This window comes from Phalacrocorax aristotelis, chromosome 8 (genome assembly GCF_949628215.1).
Source record: "Phalacrocorax aristotelis chromosome 8, bGulAri2.1, whole genome shotgun sequence".
NCBI classification, from domain to species: domain Eukaryota; kingdom Metazoa; phylum Chordata; class Aves; order Suliformes; family Phalacrocoracidae; genus Phalacrocorax; species Phalacrocorax aristotelis.
In genome coordinates this window covers 44,199,043-44,215,436 of record NC_134283.1, presented here as the reverse complement: position 1 = coordinate 44,215,436, position 16,394 = coordinate 44,199,043, and the positions used below count along the sequence as shown (strand labels likewise).

The window sequence follows — 16,394 nt, the reverse complement described above, 5'->3', positions numbered from 1 at the left end:
TGCAGATCATGGTCTCAGCATCTCGTGGTAGAAAGCAATGAATCAAAATGGGGTTCTCCGTTCAGGGTGAGCCTCCGTTTCCCACACGAGCTCTGTGGGTACGATCCGCCTCCTGCCATGGAGAGACCTCTCCATTGCCCTCTGTGTACATCTCCGTGCTCTTTCCTCCTCCTGCTAACTGAGCTTCGTTGACGCTGTGGCTTAACGCTTCACTTCGTACGCCGCTCCCTTCCTCTCTTGACAATCTTTACCCTTTTGCTCCTCTGGTGCCATGTTTCTTTTTATTGTTTTATGACTTTCTTGTTGTCTTCCTGTCAGTGTTTCTTTCCTTTCTGTCTCCCATGCCCTTCACCTGCAGAAAGTGATCTTTCCGAGACAGGACGATGTGCTCATCTCCTTCCTGCCTCTGGCTCACATGTTTGAAAGAGTTATACAGGTAAGAAACCTGCCTGAACTGACGAGGCCTCGTGGGGCTCCTTGTGTTTTCTTCCAGAGTCAGTGGTCTCCTACTTGTGAGGATGTACACATTTCCTATTTGCCTTTAGCACACATGTTTGAGAGAATGGTACAGGTAAGGTCCTGGGGGCAGTGGAAATCATCTTTTTCCACACCAAAAAAAAAAAAAAAAAAAAAAAAAAAAAAGAATAAAATACTAAATAACCGGTGATATCTTGTAGCACTAAAAACAGCTTGTACTCCAGAAGTGCCACGTGCATAACACCAGGGCCCGGCCTCTGGTCTCGGTGACACGGCCGTGAGTCCAGAGCGATTCCAGGAGAGTTTCCCAAGCTCTCCAGCTTACACTGGCGGCTCTGAGATTGGAAAACCGCCCTTTAGCAACGAGCAGAAACTGCTACCCGCACGATTTTGGGGGCGGCTTTTCAAAGCACTCTAGGGTCAGGCATCATGGGAGTAAAACCAATTTTGTGCCATTTTCTATATCAGCTAAAAACCTTTTATTGCATAAATAACCAGATCTGCAAAAAAAAAATTGCAGACACCGAAAAAGAGGAAACTAAGATCATGGTGTGACACACGTGATCCTCCTGGCAGGGCAGTGTACGGCGGGCATTAACTGGGAGCCAGCGTCCCCTGGAAATAATGGCAAATCGCAGTGCTAACCCGTGCCAGCCCGCAGAACTGACTTCTCACGTCTCTTTTCTGACAAGACGGGATAATCTGTGCTGCAGTCGGTGTGTTAGGCAAGTCAGATGGGGCCTGAGAAGCTGCGAACTAAAAACCGATCTAATATCTGAAGACTGGATCTGGATTCAGCTGCCGCTCCGTACAGCCTCAGGGAGGACTCTTATGGGCTGAAAGCGTAGTTTTTGAGTCAGACAAGCATCTCGATATAAGCCTCCCACTTCTTCGTAACGACTGTGCTAGAAAGAATATATTCTGCCCTGTTAAAAAACTTGCAAATTGGAAGTGAAAGTCCATGAGAGAGTTGGAGAATTACAGCCCAGCCTACCTTTACTCGTAAGTCTAATTTTCAAAGGCCGGTTGGTTGGTTATAGCACCACTATTCAGGCAATCCGCTTTGCCAGCAAACAACAATATAGTTATTAAAAAGTCATCTGATGGGGAAAACCAAAATCTGAAACATCTGAGATAACCTCATTTCACAGGATGTCGCCATATTGAAAGGGGCAGGCCTCCAATGGATGTTCAGGTTTATCCCCTCTGGTAAAAAAGCTCATTAATATAAAGGTTTTTTTCAAAAAGGCTAAAAAATAATTTTCAAAATGATTCTGATCAGCAAGCACTGTGTCAGCTTCCCTAGTTTTAGCCAACATTCTTAGTTCCTGGAACTTACAGTTAAAATTATACAGATCCATTCTTTAAAGCTAAAACTTTCTAGTAGTTATTTATAATTCCCAATGAGCACACTGATTACATTTTCCTTTTTTTTGTTAGTTTTTTGTTGTTGTTGTTGTTCGTTTTTGTTTTTGTTTTTTTTTTTAAATTCACAGGCAGGGTAAAACACAGGTTTGGCAGTGTGATGTTCATTACACCCACGTCACATGTCTAAAATTCCTGTGGTTTCAGTCGATGGCGAGACAGTCTCGCCAGGTTGACAGAGCAGTGAGGGCACGCCGGTTAGTGTTACAGATCTTTAAGTGTCTCTTAAGGAATATTTAACTGGTTTGGTTATTTGGGAAAGAAAACTCAACCAAAGGGAGCCTTCTCCATCTACTCCTTGGAAAGCTCAGAAAAGCGAGCGCGCTGGGCCGGGCTCAGGAAGGCTGGGCTCAGCTCCCGGCATCACGGGCGCTTTGCTGAGGACGCCTGCTCCTGCTTGGGCTCTAAAAGCCGGGTAGGGATGCTGGTCTCGTCATGCTCTCCAGCGACAAAATGCCAGTTTTACCACGTTAGGGACTAGTCCTCTGCAGCATGACTGACCACCAGCGCTTCAGCTGCCGGTCGGCTCATGGCAGGCAGCCTCCCGTGCTCCCCCCCCCCGCACACCCAGCTCCGTTTCGATCGGATTCAAGTGACCTGTTTTCTTTCCAAATATGAAACTTCTTGGATCTGTAGTTTCCATACAAGTAAAGCACCTTTTATGAAGCGGGCTTTTATTTCCGGGATACAGGATCAGGCACTGTATTGCTAATGTAGTCTATATTGTTTTATTTAAACCAAACTAAAGTATTAACATCTAAAAATCAGCTGCCGCTCAGTACGTTTTACAATCTTTCTTAATACGCGTTTCTTTACCGACAATAGGTCCTCATGCTGCGAGCTGCTGTGGTAGGTCTGGGCTTCAGAGGAGAAGTTCAGATCCCGAATCTGACCATAACTCAGATTTCCCCATCCCCGTATGCAGGGGACGAGAGGAAATCCTTTCTAAAAGCTTTGGTTCCTTGTTCTTCCAGAAACAGTGGCAAATTTGGTGGATGCTGAATCGCAGTACTGAAAAGTGCCCAGAACTATCCGTATATTTCTGTTCAGTGCAAAATTTACGGTTACGTTAATATATATTTCTAAAGCCCCGTTTTTGCCTTACTGAGAGCAGACTTTCAGGAAAGGCACTTCTGCGCTGGGGAGGGATGCTGTGCCGTGGGAATTAAAAGCAAAGAGGTTACATGCGTTCCCTTCTCTCCCCGTCAGTCTGTAGTATACTGCCACGGAGGGCGAATCGGGTTCTTTCAAGGGGACATTCGTCTCTTATCCGACGATATGAAAGCCTTGCGTCCAACCATCTTCCCCGTCGTGCCGCGGCTGTTGAACAGGATGTACGATAAGGTGAGTTTAATTTTGCTCTTTTTGTAATGATAAAGTTTATGGCTCTTTAGGACTTCTGTGAAAGCATTCCCTTAGTCACCGTGATTTCCTGAGTAGATTATACTGTTTCTGCCTTACTGCAAACACATTCTTACCCTGTGCAACTGATAGAGCTGCTCCAATCTGTGAGTCTGTATTATGCTGATTTACAGACTGCAGGCATGGCTATTGCCTGTTAATACGAAATCCCTCCGCATTAGCCTCTTACCCTGCTCTCACTGAGGCCCCTAGTGATGTTTCCAGAGACGAAGGATTTCTCTCATCAGAGAAACACCAATTAAACCTCGATGCACCAGGACTTTTTGTGCCCTTCAACCAGTTTTGGAACTTGAACCTCTTTCTGGAGGCAGTGACAGCTGAAAAGCAAGAACTGCAAAAAGACTACGAGGATTTAGGCAGTGGAACTGTGAGGTTGGCTTTTGGATCTAGAAATCTTTAAAACTAAGAGGTGGTCTTGGAAGGTACTTAAGACAGACACGTCTGGTCATCACGTTAAATCTGTTTGACCAGCTGGGAATATTTATTCCTCGGAAGACTTATCCTCTAAAGATGGGCTTAAGCACAAGCTACTGATTTAATTTTTCCCCAGGGTCAGGCCTGTTGGGTCAGGGGTTCTGGTGCCTCACTGGAGGGATGGGCACTGCGGGTTTCTCATTTGTACAGATGCAGTTTGTGCCGGTGCCTGATTAAGCTTAGGTAAACGCAGCCCCCCCATCACCTCACCAGCCAGCGCTGGCGCCTGCTCTAGCTGCCAAGCATTCACGTTGCTCGTTCCTGGTTGCTCAGATTGCATGATTTCACTGAATCCTATTGTAGAAATCATATAGAAATACCGGTCGCGTAAATCTAGTCAAAGCCTCCCCTATCATCCTCTCTTCTTTTTCCCCCAAAGGGACTGTATGTACAATAGCGAATGGAGCGAAACTAACCACTCTTTGTTTTTTTATAAAAAAGCCATGCTGTAGGCTTATTTAACTGCACCACTAACATAGCTATGCCCTACCCGGCACCGGCAGAACAGCTGTAAGGGTAAGACCAGCCTTTGATGTGTTGTCTCTCCCGGGTGCCACCCCGCGCTCCCGCAGATCTTCAGCCAGGCAGACACGTCCCTCAAGCGCTGGGTGCTGGAATTTGCTGCGAAACGGAAAAAGGCTGAAGTCCGAAACGGGATCATTCGAAACGACAGCTTGTGGGATAAACTGTTCTTTAATAAAATACAGGTAAGCGATTTAAATGAGTCTAAAGTCAAAGAACCATCACGCCTTCTAGCAAAGAGTGGTCTGTCTTAAAGTCAGCGTGGTCCGCCTGCCTGGTGATGACCTGCGGGCGATTCGTCGCTGCTTTTCCCTTCCTTTGCTTAGCAAGAAAATATCTTGCTTTTTTGGCAAGGCGTCATTGCTTAATTCCCTTAAAGTCAGTGTGGTCCCGTTGCCTGATGATGAAAACGCAGGCGAAGCGAACAGCAGACCGAGAGTTTGAATAGAAAAAGGAAACGGAGCACGGTCTGTTGTCCCACTAACTTTTGCATTCGTTTTGCCACATTTTATTTTTATGTACGTATTTATTTTTAAACATGACGTGTAAGATGCCACAATTTCACTTCTATTAGGGATAGTTTTCCAGGGGGGAAGAGGGAAACACGAGGCAGCCTCAGGAGGCTTTTGCCACATCCCTCCTTCGGCAGCACCGAGAAATCACCTATTTGCAGAACAGCCTATTTTTTGCAGCTCTTGGACACGAGCTGAGGCCCTGCACGGGCACCAAGGAGGGACGTGGTGCGGTGCGGAGGCACTTGCCCTCTGCCAGGTGAAGTTGCCCATGAGGTGGTCGTGAAAAGAGGGGTATCATCAAAGAGACGTTGTTGCAACGCTTTCTGCAAATTCTCTATAGATATGATTGGATTTAGGGTTGGGTTTCAATTAGGCATATTCAAAACTGATCTTTTTCCAAGGAAAACATGAGTAAGGGTGTAGAGGAAAATGCACAAGTAAATTACGATTTAACAACAGGGGAAAGAAATCAGAATGCCCTGCTGTGTGCCACACATCTCCTCAGGAAACAAAGATTAAATTGGCTTTAAACCAGGTTTTCCGGGAGCTGTACTACTCCGGGAGGCTCCGATTACTCCATTTTTTTAATTGGATAACTTCTCTGGAGACATGCCACTTTATTTTTAACTAAAGAAACTGACTGTACTTTTCATCTACGGATTAGTTGTCCTCAGTGTGCAAAGATAGCAGAGTTCACACGATGCTGACGGGAGCGCAGACATGAGGCAAGACAGACTGCATATTGATTCAGGATCTGGCGAGACTGGCAGACTCAGTCAGGAGTTGTTTGCTTTTGTTCTGGGTTTTCTTTTTACTTTTGGAATAAGAAAAAGGAAATGAAGAGGGGGAAAAAAGAAGTGAAGTGTGACACAGGAATTGATGTAATACCCTCCAGAAGTATTTCAAGGTCGTCTGCCTTAAAAAAGGGACAGCATTATTTCAGATGGCTTGGGAGCCAACTCATTAAAAACAACGAGGTGCAAATAAGCAAAGCAAACTGGAGGGGGGCAGAGTCTGGTTTTTACCCAACAGTTCCCCAGAGCCAGATGCACTTTCTGCAGGCCACAGCTGCCTCCCCACAGGTCCGCAGCCCGCCCGGGCACAGGCGGCCGCAGGAGTTGAGACTGAGATGTGGGACTCCCGCCTCTGTACGTCGAGTGGTTTTTTTCTTGGGCCACTATTTCCACCTGCGAGGGGGCCAGTTGTGGTTTTTAAGATTTAGCTGGCTTTTTATCCCTATGGAAAGATTCAGAGCCAGTTCATATTTCCATAGCGTGGCTGCCTCTATCCTAGAGAGAGCATTGGTGCAAGCCCTGGGTAAGCAAGGCTCGTGGACACTGCTGGTCTTGCCACGTGTCGCTCTCTTTTGTCTTACGGTGTCAAACAGGCGAGCCTCGGTGGGTGCGTTCGCATGATAGTAACAGGCGCCGCCCCTGCGTCTCCGACTGTCCTGGGCTTCCTCCGCGCGGCCCTCGGATGTCAGGTGGGTTCGCGCGGCTGTTTGGAGGTGGTCATGTTCTATGAGCTAGGAAACGCGCTGCATTTAAGAAAGGAGATGAGTTAGGACCTCAGAACTGCATTTAGGACAGCTTTACCAGGATGGATCCAACAGCAGCAGCAGGGCTTGGGGCAGACGCAGTGCCCTGGTGTCCCTGGAGCTCTGCTCCCGCAGCCGCCGGGCTGGAGCGGGAACAACCGGAGGCCCCGGGGAGAGAACAGCGAGGCAAGCGCTGCTTTCCCTACAGGCAGCTTCCAAAAACCCAGCATGGACTCATCCCACCTGCCTCTCAGCACTTAACTGAGTATGTGCGATTAGATGTGCTCGTGCATGTGCTCGGAGCTTCATTACATGAGTTTTATGCTACATATAAATGGAGAAAGATAATCTTTAGATGGCAATTTAACCCATTTAAGATGTCCACTGTGGCGTTTCTTTGACTAGGAAGCTCAGGGCAACTAAAGGGCCTCATTCAAGAGCCTAAAATTATGCAAAAAAAAAAATATTAAAAGGTGTATTTTCAAAACGTCCCAGAAAACCACCTTTTCCCCACTGATAAATTCCTTTCATAGAGAAGAGGAGGCTGAGGGGAGCCCTTCTCGCTCTCTACAACTACCTGAAAGGAGGTTGCAGTGAGGTGGGGGGTTGGTCTCTCCTCCCAAGTCACCAGTGATGGGATGAGAGGAAACGGCCTCAAGTGGCATCAGGGGAGGTTTAGGTTGGATATTAGTAAAAATTTCTTCACTGAAAGAGCGGTCAGGCCCTGGCACAGGCTGCCCAGAGAGGTGGGGGAGTCACCGTCCCTTGGGGGGGGGTTCAAACACCGTGCAGACGTGGCCCTTCAGGGCACAGTTTAGGAGGCCTGGGGGTGTTGGGTTGGGGGTTGGACTTGATGATCCTGGGGGTCTTTTCCAACCTTAATGATTCTGTGACTCGACTCAAAAGCTAAGTGCTGAAGTTGCCTTCTCACTCTGCTCAGCTCTACAGAGCCATGGTAATTCGTAGTCATGTAAATGAAATTTTGTGTACAGTAAGAGCCAGGGAGAGCGTCCCTGTGTTCAGCGTGTGCCTGTGGATTGTGGCTGGCAGGATTAGCTCCCAGGACCGTGCCACCGAAGGCAATCCTTAGAATTTTATTCTGTAATAGTGAAATCACCTACACTGCTTTAAAGATACCTGTTTCTTTGCCAGGTCTACGAAGGTTACGGCCAAACAGAATGCACAGCTGGATGCACCTTTACGACCCCAGGTGACTGGACATCAGGTAACGCTTTTCTTCCACCATTTCCAGAAAGAGAAGAAACGCACATTTCTTTTGAAAATTCTGGACTGTAACGTCACAGGGTGTTATGCAACATTCGCCACCATGTGAATAATCTTCAGCAAATGTGATGCTTTTGAAAGCACCACTCGTCCAGACTAAATACACGGGGATCAGATGTTGGGCACGTTTGCCTGGGGAGATTTGGAGTTGTCCCTTGAGCTGTTATTTGCGATACTCTCACCTCTGCACTCCCAGCCCTGAGAGTCCTCTCTAGAGTGCTGGGGCTGAATTTAAAGAAATGTTTGTTATGAGGAAATGCTGGAACAAATAAAAGATTAATACATTCATGTACTTAGTGAGCACGCTCAGGCTTTGAATACAGATCCACGGCTACTCAATACTTCATGTATTTCAGGCTTTCAAAACTTTTGGATCTTGACAAAAATCAGATAAAAATTAGCATTAAGCAAGATTCACATAATGCATATAAGTCCTGCAGCTTAATTTCTTAATATAATTCATCTGTATTCATAAAAATGCTTTGACATGGGTATCATATACATTGAAATGAATACTGGTGGGAAAGCTGGACATCAGATACTAATGGGTCTGGCCAATTAAACATTTCCTTCTTTCCAAGCCAGATTTTCTGTGGCTGGAGAACAGCACATGCTTTCTTTTCCCAGCACAAGTGGCCATCTGTCTTCAACCCAAACCCAGCCCCTTGCAGACACTGGTGTGTCCTGGGGCTCGCTGCCCGCCGGCCCCCTGCCCCGGCCAGCACTGGGCAAAGCACCGCTCGCGTGCCAGTGCCGCCTCCTCATCCTCAGCGCGCTTCCGTCTGGCTCCTTTGCAAAACAAGACCTCAGCCCATCACAGCCACAGCGCACCAAGTGCTGTGACGCAGGGTTGTGGCTCCTCTTTCCAAGCTGGTTTTCCAAGTGGTTATTTATGGGGAAAATAGGCCTGTTTTGGGCCCGGTTGTGCTCTAGCAGTGCTTGCCGGCTACAGCTGGCGTTACCCTCGCTTCATCTTTGGAGAAACTGTAGGGGTGGGGGGAAAGGAGTTTGGCCTAATGTCACCGCAGTTGGTATTCCCAGGTGATTAGAACAACGGGGGTCCAGAGCTTTGTGTGCTTTTATAATGACTTAAGCTTAAAGAAGGGTTTAGTCTCTTTACAGGTAAGGGAGACACGGTCTGTATTTTGACGTGTTTGAAAACAGGGTTTATGCATAGTTGAATAGGAGGTTCGGGTATTTAGTCTTCATAGTGCAAAACCTTAAATGAGGAAATGATTTCTGCACACAGACAGCTCCTGCAAGAACAGCCAGTGCATCTGCAACTATGCAAAGCAGCTAATAATAAAATGCTAATTATTGTCTATAGGAGAGATGACAAGTGACTTGATAACTTTGATTTCCAGGTCATGTAGGAGCCCCTTTGCCCTGTAACTTAATCAGATTGAAGGATGTGGAAGAGCTGAATTATTTTGCTTCCAAAGGAGAAGGAGAGGTAGCAAATCACGTTTTTATATCAAGTTCTCACTAGTTGTCACTGTATTAAGTAGTTACGTAGCTATAGAAGCATTTTACCTTTGTAAGGCGCACGGCGGCTGATGTGTTACATGTTACATCAGGGAAGGGGAACGCCGATTCGGCAATAGAGCAGCAACGCATTAATTAAGAAGGGGCTGTGGCAGTACTTCCAGCCAATGCCATGCCTGATTACTTGAAAAGCTAAGACTGAATTAATTAGTTCAGCTAAGGAGAGCTGAATTGCTGTGATTTCTACATGGCTGATATTTCTATATTGCGCAGAAATTAAACTTACTGAAACAACTTTTATAACTGCAAGCTGAACGCAAAGCAACTTCAGACAAATCAGTTTTGCATTCCCTACTTCATACTTCCATTAGTTTGAAAAAAAAATCCATAGGTAATTTTGTAACGTAATATATTTTCCTTTCATGGAGCACAGTCGTTACGTCATCCTTTAAAATATTTTAATTTTAGCGAATTACTCTTTGGCTTGTTAGTATTTACAGCCGAAAAAAGAAAATAATTTATCAGCAACTCTGACTGTTTTGCAGATATGTGTGAAAGGACCCAATGTTTTCAAAGGTTATCTGAAGGATGAAGAGAAGACCACTGAAGCGCTGGACCAGGAGGGCTGGCTTCACACCGGAGACATCGGGAAATGGTTACCCGTGCGTACTGATCAGATGCTTAGTTCTTACATCAATTGTATGATCCCACGTAAATTTTCAAGTACTGAACTTAAGTTTCCAGCCAGATCTATCTTTACAAAGGATTAAGTTTATATTTTGCAGAGTAAGCTCAATGTCAGTGAAGCATTTTCTGGCAATTTAAAGAGCTCTGTTAAAAGCAGACTGCTTACTGAGTCTCTACAGTTAAATAACTTCTCTGGGAACTCTCATTTCTTTCTCCTAACAGAATGGGACTCTTAAAATTATTGATCGGAAAAAGCATATATTTAAACTTGCTCAGGGAGAATATATTGCACCAGAGAAGATAGAGAATATCTATATCCGCAGTGACCCTGTTGCCCAGATCTATGTCCATGGAGACAGCCTGCAGGTAAAAATGAGGTTTTCAGAAGATCTTACTTTATTCTTTGTAAACAGAAGACGGAGAGCTGGGGAGAAGTAAGGGGAAAGCGTGAGTGGCTCACGCCACGTCTTTGCCCTGATATCTCCCTCCTGTTCTGGAGCTGGCTGGCAGCCACGCAGGAGCTGAGCTGCTGGTGTGACCCTAAGCAGCTTGGAGGATGTTGTGGCCAAAGGTCAAGCCTTTAAATTTGCTCCAGTGTCACCCTCTGGGTCCTTAACGCTCTCCTTTGCCACGTTGCCTGCGGAAAGCCAGACGAAGGCAAAGCCAGCCCTGCTCCACGCCTGCTGCCTACTCATTTTGACCAATCTTGTCCTGTTTGTTCGCGTATTTATACAAACACGTTCAGCTTCTGAAACCATTGCAATTCATCCCTTGACGAATTCGTTCACTGAATTTCATTCGCTGGCCACAAACACGAGGCTTCCATTGGCATCGGTGTTTGCCTGAGACTCACAGGCCCATGAACTGCATGGGTAGAAATGATACGGGCTGTGTTTTGCTCTGGCTTACTCCTGTGAAAAAGTAATTAATTTAATTAATGTCCAAGCAGAACATAGCCCCAGCTGTAGGTGTTAATTGGCAAATGCAGGAACAGTCACAGAGAACCATTTTATCTGAGGCAAAGGTGCAGATAGATACAGCAAAATGTACTTCAGCATGATATATTAGCAAATTATTGACATAATTAAACAAGAAGTGATTAAGACATAGCAAATTCAACCTGCTGATGTATTCACTTCGGAGTAAGGCCTCAAATGTCATCCAGCCTTTGCCTGCAGCTCTCCTTCTCCTTCACCTACAGGCCTTTCTGGTGGGAATTGTGGTGCCTGATTCTGAAGTGATGCCAGGCTGGGCAAAGAAAAGAGGGTTTGATGGAACATATGCAGAACTCTGTAAAAATAAGGTTTGTCTTTCCACCTATCTGCAGTACAGACATTTTTTCCCTGTAGCATAACCTAGTTAAGAGTTGGTGTCTGTTATTAATGATTTCAGTGACAAGAATTATCTCTTCACTGAAAATGAATCAGGGTTGACCTGGATAGTGTGATGTGTGCTGACTGATGGTACAGACCTCTGCAAACTCCTGCCTGGGCGGGCCCAAGGGTCTGTCCTGCCGAGAACAACAGTTCGGCAGTAGGAGAGGTTGTATTTATTTAGATGGCTTAAATAAGGACCCCAGCCTTATTTACACACACTCTCTAATACTGAGTAACTGAGTTGCATCACGCCTGTGAACACCAATGCCAGCGAGTCATTCCACTGGTGTCTGTGGGAGATAGTTCTGCATCTAAGTCTGGCAGACAGTTGATGGATGGCAAATTTAAGCATCTATGTCATATAAGTTTGAAAATATAACTTTACTTTTCATATTGAGGAAAGAGTTAACTTCCCCGCACTTAAGTTTAATGTTTGTACATTTCTTTAACAGAATATTTGCTGATTATGTATTCACTATCACTAAGGCACTTGAACTTTACTCAGAAACCTGTTCTCCTGATGAACCATGACGCTAACTGTGTGTAAGGTTGACTTTGAAATTTCACAAGGAACTTATTTGTTTTAACCCAGGAACTGCAGCAAGCAATAATGGAAGACATGGTACGGTTAGGTAAGGAGAGCGGACTTCATTCCTTTGAGCAGGTAAAAGGAAACAATTAATTCGTCGTTCAGCGTGGTCGAACAGGCAATTTGTCTGTTTGCATTGCATGGGGATTTGTCAGCATTCCTTATGTTACCACACATCCTCGTTGCAGCTGCACGCAGTGTTTTCTGAGAGCGAGCTTCATCGCTGGCAAGTTATATTTGTTCCTTTGAAAAATGCACATGCTGCGATTCCGCCTTCCACTCATGCTTGAAATCTGAATTAAATTTAGTGAGAGTTTTGGGGGCAGAGGTAAAAATCTAATCCAGGGACACGGATAATCTCCAGTCTGACAACCAGGGGTCAAAATAAATATCTGCAGGACTCTGATGCTTCTGCCACTGAAAGCACTGTTAAGAAACTGGGTCACTAATTACCATTCTTATAACTGACCTAGGAAATGCTACTGGTTTATTTCTTTTCAGCCCATGAACTAATTGCTTTCTGGTACTTGTGTAAATATTTCTGCAGCAGAGCTACAAACACTTCAGGAGAAGTGAAATCAACCACACATAGCATTAAAAACACAACAATAATAATTAAAAAATCCACCCCATTTTAAAATGTCAAACGCTTATTTCTGTTAAAATAACGAACATCTTGATCGTTACATATAATTAGCAAGGGCCTTCCTGCTTAGACTGCTTCAACAGTTTATACTGTTTCTGGGTGGTAATTCTAATGAGTAATTCACCATATCCGAGTGCAGCAGAAACACCATTAAACATAAACTTGTTATTCTTCATTTCTCCATTACATATGCAAATGGAGGATAGTAAAAAGAAATTAATTTAAAAATGGGATTCAATATAAAGCATGGTTTGTAATGCACAAAATTGTCTGTAGCAATAAGTCTGGTTTGCTCCTGCCATAACCTTCACGGTGTGAAATATCCTCAAGGAATCTAGTGTACCAGCAGTTAGCAATTAATAAACTATAAAGTAGGGAGGAAAGCCTTGCCATCTTTCTGAAAGTTAAGAAGAAATGTTTCGCATTTCCAAACAAAAGGGCTTCAAACTTTACACCTCTCTTGCAATACGTCATCTTAAAGCCGAGCTTTGAGCCAGCTATTACAGCTAATGCTCTTGTGGGCTGGGATCCCCTTTATGTGGAAGAGCCACTCTCGATCACCCTCGTCCTTGTCTGCAGCACCAGAGGCCAACCTGTGGCTTGGAAATCACAGCTCTGGCTTCTACAGCCAACAGCTTCCAGGGCGCCGGCTCTGAAAGGCAGTGCTGCAAGCAGGGGAAGCATTAATAGCACCAACACTGATTTTTGTGAAGGATGTCACTGGGGGAGGAACTGCACCACAATGCTTACAGGGGAAAAAATGAATCGCAGAGCTAATGGGAATTTAAAACTTGATTCTCAGTCTCTATTCCTGCAACTCCCAGTCTAACAAAATGCAAACCGGTCTGGTTTGGGAAATCACGAAAGCAGCAGATGGCTGGGGAATTTTGTCTTAAATCGGTGGACTCTGACCAGTCACGCAGCAGTTTTCTGCTTTCTCCCACACCAGCAGTTCCACAAATGCACTGGAAGGAAAAGCTCGCTCCCATCTGCGCTGCCAGGCTCCCTGCGGTGCTCAGAGACACCGCCGCTAACAAGGGCAGCCTTGTAAAATCCTGTTTGCCTAGGATGAATGATTTGATATCATTTTAATTAGCAAGTAAAACACCATCAATTCTTCTTCTGTAAAGATGATAATCATGTACGTTCTTTGTGCCTTCATTATAATTTTGCAAGGCTGAGTTAGTGCCGCTTACTTTCCTTGCAGTTCAGTTAAGGTGGTGTTTCTTAGCCTGACTCCCTGCCCTCCCTCCCCTCCCCTCTCTCCCACAGCCTTTCAACCGTGTGAAACTCTGCAGTTACAACACCACATATGGTGATAGTGGCCCATGTGCTCTGCCTCGCTGTGTTTTGGCCTTGGTTTCATCCCGAAAAGAGGTTTATTCTCTTGGAGAGCTGCCTTCTGTGCTGGCCGGCTGTCGGGTCAGGGCGGACACGGGGAAACAAGCAGGAGAGCCGGGAGTGGTGAGGGGTGGGGGGTGTGGGGATTTAGTGCCACCTTGGAAAACTTGGGCACATGAGGAGAATCCTGGGGACCCGGTGGAAGGGTCCCCTGGGCTCCAGGCCCAGCCAGAGGCAACCACAGCAAGGCTGGTGTGAGCGGCTATGCTTTTTCAGTGGGATGCTTGCAATTTTTCCTATAAATATATCCCTTTTTTATTTTAGGTCAAAGCCATTTACATTCACTCTGATATGTTCTCGGTACAAAACGGTTTGTTGACACCAACGTTAAAGGCTAAGAGACCAGAACTAAGAGATTACTTCAAAAAACAAATAGAAGAGCTATATTCAAGCATCTCCATCTGAAACCATGGGAGGAATGTTCTGAGTAATGGACTTCGTAGCAATATTAGAATAACACTCAAAAACACTGAGCCAGGATGACACAGCTGAAACGGATAAGCATCTGAATCTCATATTTGAGCCTTTCTTTGTTCTAGGATTTCACCATTCACCATAATTCTCCTTCTTTTTTCCATCAGGTGTGATACAATTCATTTTTTACTCCACGTACACAGTAGGGTACTACTAAGAATTACACTAAATTGCCACAAAATATACAGAACTTTCAATCTATGACCGAGTAAATTATGGAAACTTACTTTATTAATAACTACAAACATTTCTAATTAAAATAGAGAAAATTTCAGGTATGTCTGTTGATATTTGATTGTATATAACCTAATACATTAGAAACTAACATCGTGGATAATTCAATAATGTGCTCTACCTCAAACAATCAGTGATCGATGGTGAAAGTCTGTTTTCCCTGATCTGGAACTTGAGAGATAGATTTTGTATTTTCCAGGACATAAATTACATTGATTTGATGTAATCATTAATGACCTACCTAACAACCAGAACAGAAAGAGGAATGAATCCCCTGCTATTTGTACTTAATAGACCTATTAGTATATTACACCTAAGGGATTAATATTACCTTAAAATTACAGGAACAGGTTAGGAAGCGATAGAATTCCCTCTATTTCCTTTTCATCCAAACTCAATTTATACATGGCACGCTGGTTTTATGTTGGGGCCTCCTTCAGCACAGTGCACTCATGGACATCTGAACTACTCAAACTGGGAAGGTTGCAAAAGCATCGCTGGCTCTGTGGCGGCTTTCTGTGGGAGTTCACGTTAACCCAGATGCTCCCGCTCCCTAATTTATTACTTTACATGCTGCTAATACTGCGTAGTCCAGTTGGACTAACTCCCTTTCAGAAACAGCGCTAAAGGAACGGAGCCCAGGGTATAAGCTGCGATTCTGAGCGGGGCTTAGAAAAACAAATCGGTCTGGGAGAAAGGCCGGCCTGAGATGCAGCTGTGGGGGGCATCCCTTGGCTGGCCGTGGACGAGGAAGAAATATTGCTCCAAAAGGCCCGCAGGGATGGGTGAGAGGCTGTGTTAGCCCTCGCTGCTGTAAGGTGTCGTGGTACGGTAAAACGTTGGACGTAGTTGCAGAAAGGCCTGCTAAGAAAACATCTCTAAGTTCGGACATCTGGGAGTCTCAGTTCCCACTGTCATCACTCCCAGTGGCTTTTCTGGAATAAACAGCAAGTAGTCTGGATGAAACCTTAGATTTCACAACCAGCTGTAGCTGTGAGAAAGGGGCCAAGTCCCATGTGGAACAGGATTGGACTCTAGAGCACTCTCCTGATTCAAAACACAGTACAAAACAATGAGAAAACTGGAACATCGAGTCGCTTGAATACTTGGACTGTCGGTGGCTTCCTTCTGCTAAACAGGGTCCTGAATATATATGTGTATTTTAATAGCTGCTGTTTGTTGCACCAGTGAATACTAGCATGGAGCTGTGCCTGCTAGATCTTCTCTGCTAGGACAGTGAAAGCACACTTATCTTCTCTCTTAAACTGGAATCCACCGTAGACTTTTGATGCTAAAAGTTTAAATTTTTAATCTAAATGACCTCTTATTTTTCCTCTGAAATTCCAATGCATGCTTCAAAATGAAATAAATTGAATTAATGAGTTAGCGTTACACGAAGACTGATTTATTGCAGTGATTTCAGAACCGAATGATACAAAGGAAACTGCATCAGCTAACGTAATCACATAAAGAACACGGTGATTTATCAAATGTGCAAGTATTTGTCTTAACCCCTTTTTGCGCCTCATTCCTCATTTGATTCCAGTGCAATGACTCATATCAGTCCAAAGCAAATAAGAAATACGGCTACTGTGATCTGATGGCACCGTACATTCATTTTTTACCAATGTACGCAGCAAGAGCACCCCTGGGGAATTTGTCTCTGCCACGTCTACAGAGGGTAAGAATTATGGTATCAAATCTGCCTCTTTAGGTCAAGTCACAAAGGATTTTAATCTCTGCGGAGTCTAGTTCATCTCCTTTTTGTATCAGCCAAAAGACAGTCGTTTCATACGCATGTTTCAGAGCAATGAACAGTTAGATTCAGTACCATTTCCTCTCTGGT

The 16,394-nt window shown here is 44.8% G+C and overlaps 1 protein-coding gene across 3 annotated transcripts in view; it reads left to right on the top strand.

Annotated features, from left to right (window-relative positions):
* The window catches only part of ACSL6 (acyl-CoA synthetase long chain family member 6), a 47,341-nt gene extending 31,402 nt beyond the window's left edge, over positions 1–15,939 (top strand). Inside the window, exons 11-21 of one of the 3 annotated variants that reach the window (XM_075102951.1) lie at positions 494–571; positions 3,112–3,246; positions 4,371–4,505; positions 6,223–6,318; positions 7,525–7,597; positions 9,021–9,109; positions 9,687–9,803; positions 10,051–10,194; positions 11,030–11,131; positions 11,797–11,868; positions 14,105–15,939. In XM_075102951.1, the coding sequence (XP_074959052.1) occupies positions 494–571; positions 3,112–3,246; positions 4,371–4,505; positions 6,223–6,318; positions 7,525–7,597; positions 9,021–9,109; positions 9,687–9,803; positions 10,051–10,194; positions 11,030–11,131; positions 11,797–11,868; positions 14,105–14,245 (1,182 nt within the window). In that variant the 3' untranslated portion in view covers positions 14,246–15,939. Of the gene's footprint in view, positions 1–358; positions 572–3,111; positions 3,247–4,370; positions 4,506–6,222; positions 6,319–7,524; positions 7,598–9,020; positions 9,110–9,686; positions 9,804–10,050; positions 10,195–11,029; positions 11,132–11,796; positions 11,869–14,104 lie in introns of all 3 variants that reach the window. The other 2 variants (XM_075102952.1, XM_075102954.1) reach the window with 2 other exon arrangements.
* Positions 15,940–16,394: the final 455 nt, after the last annotated feature.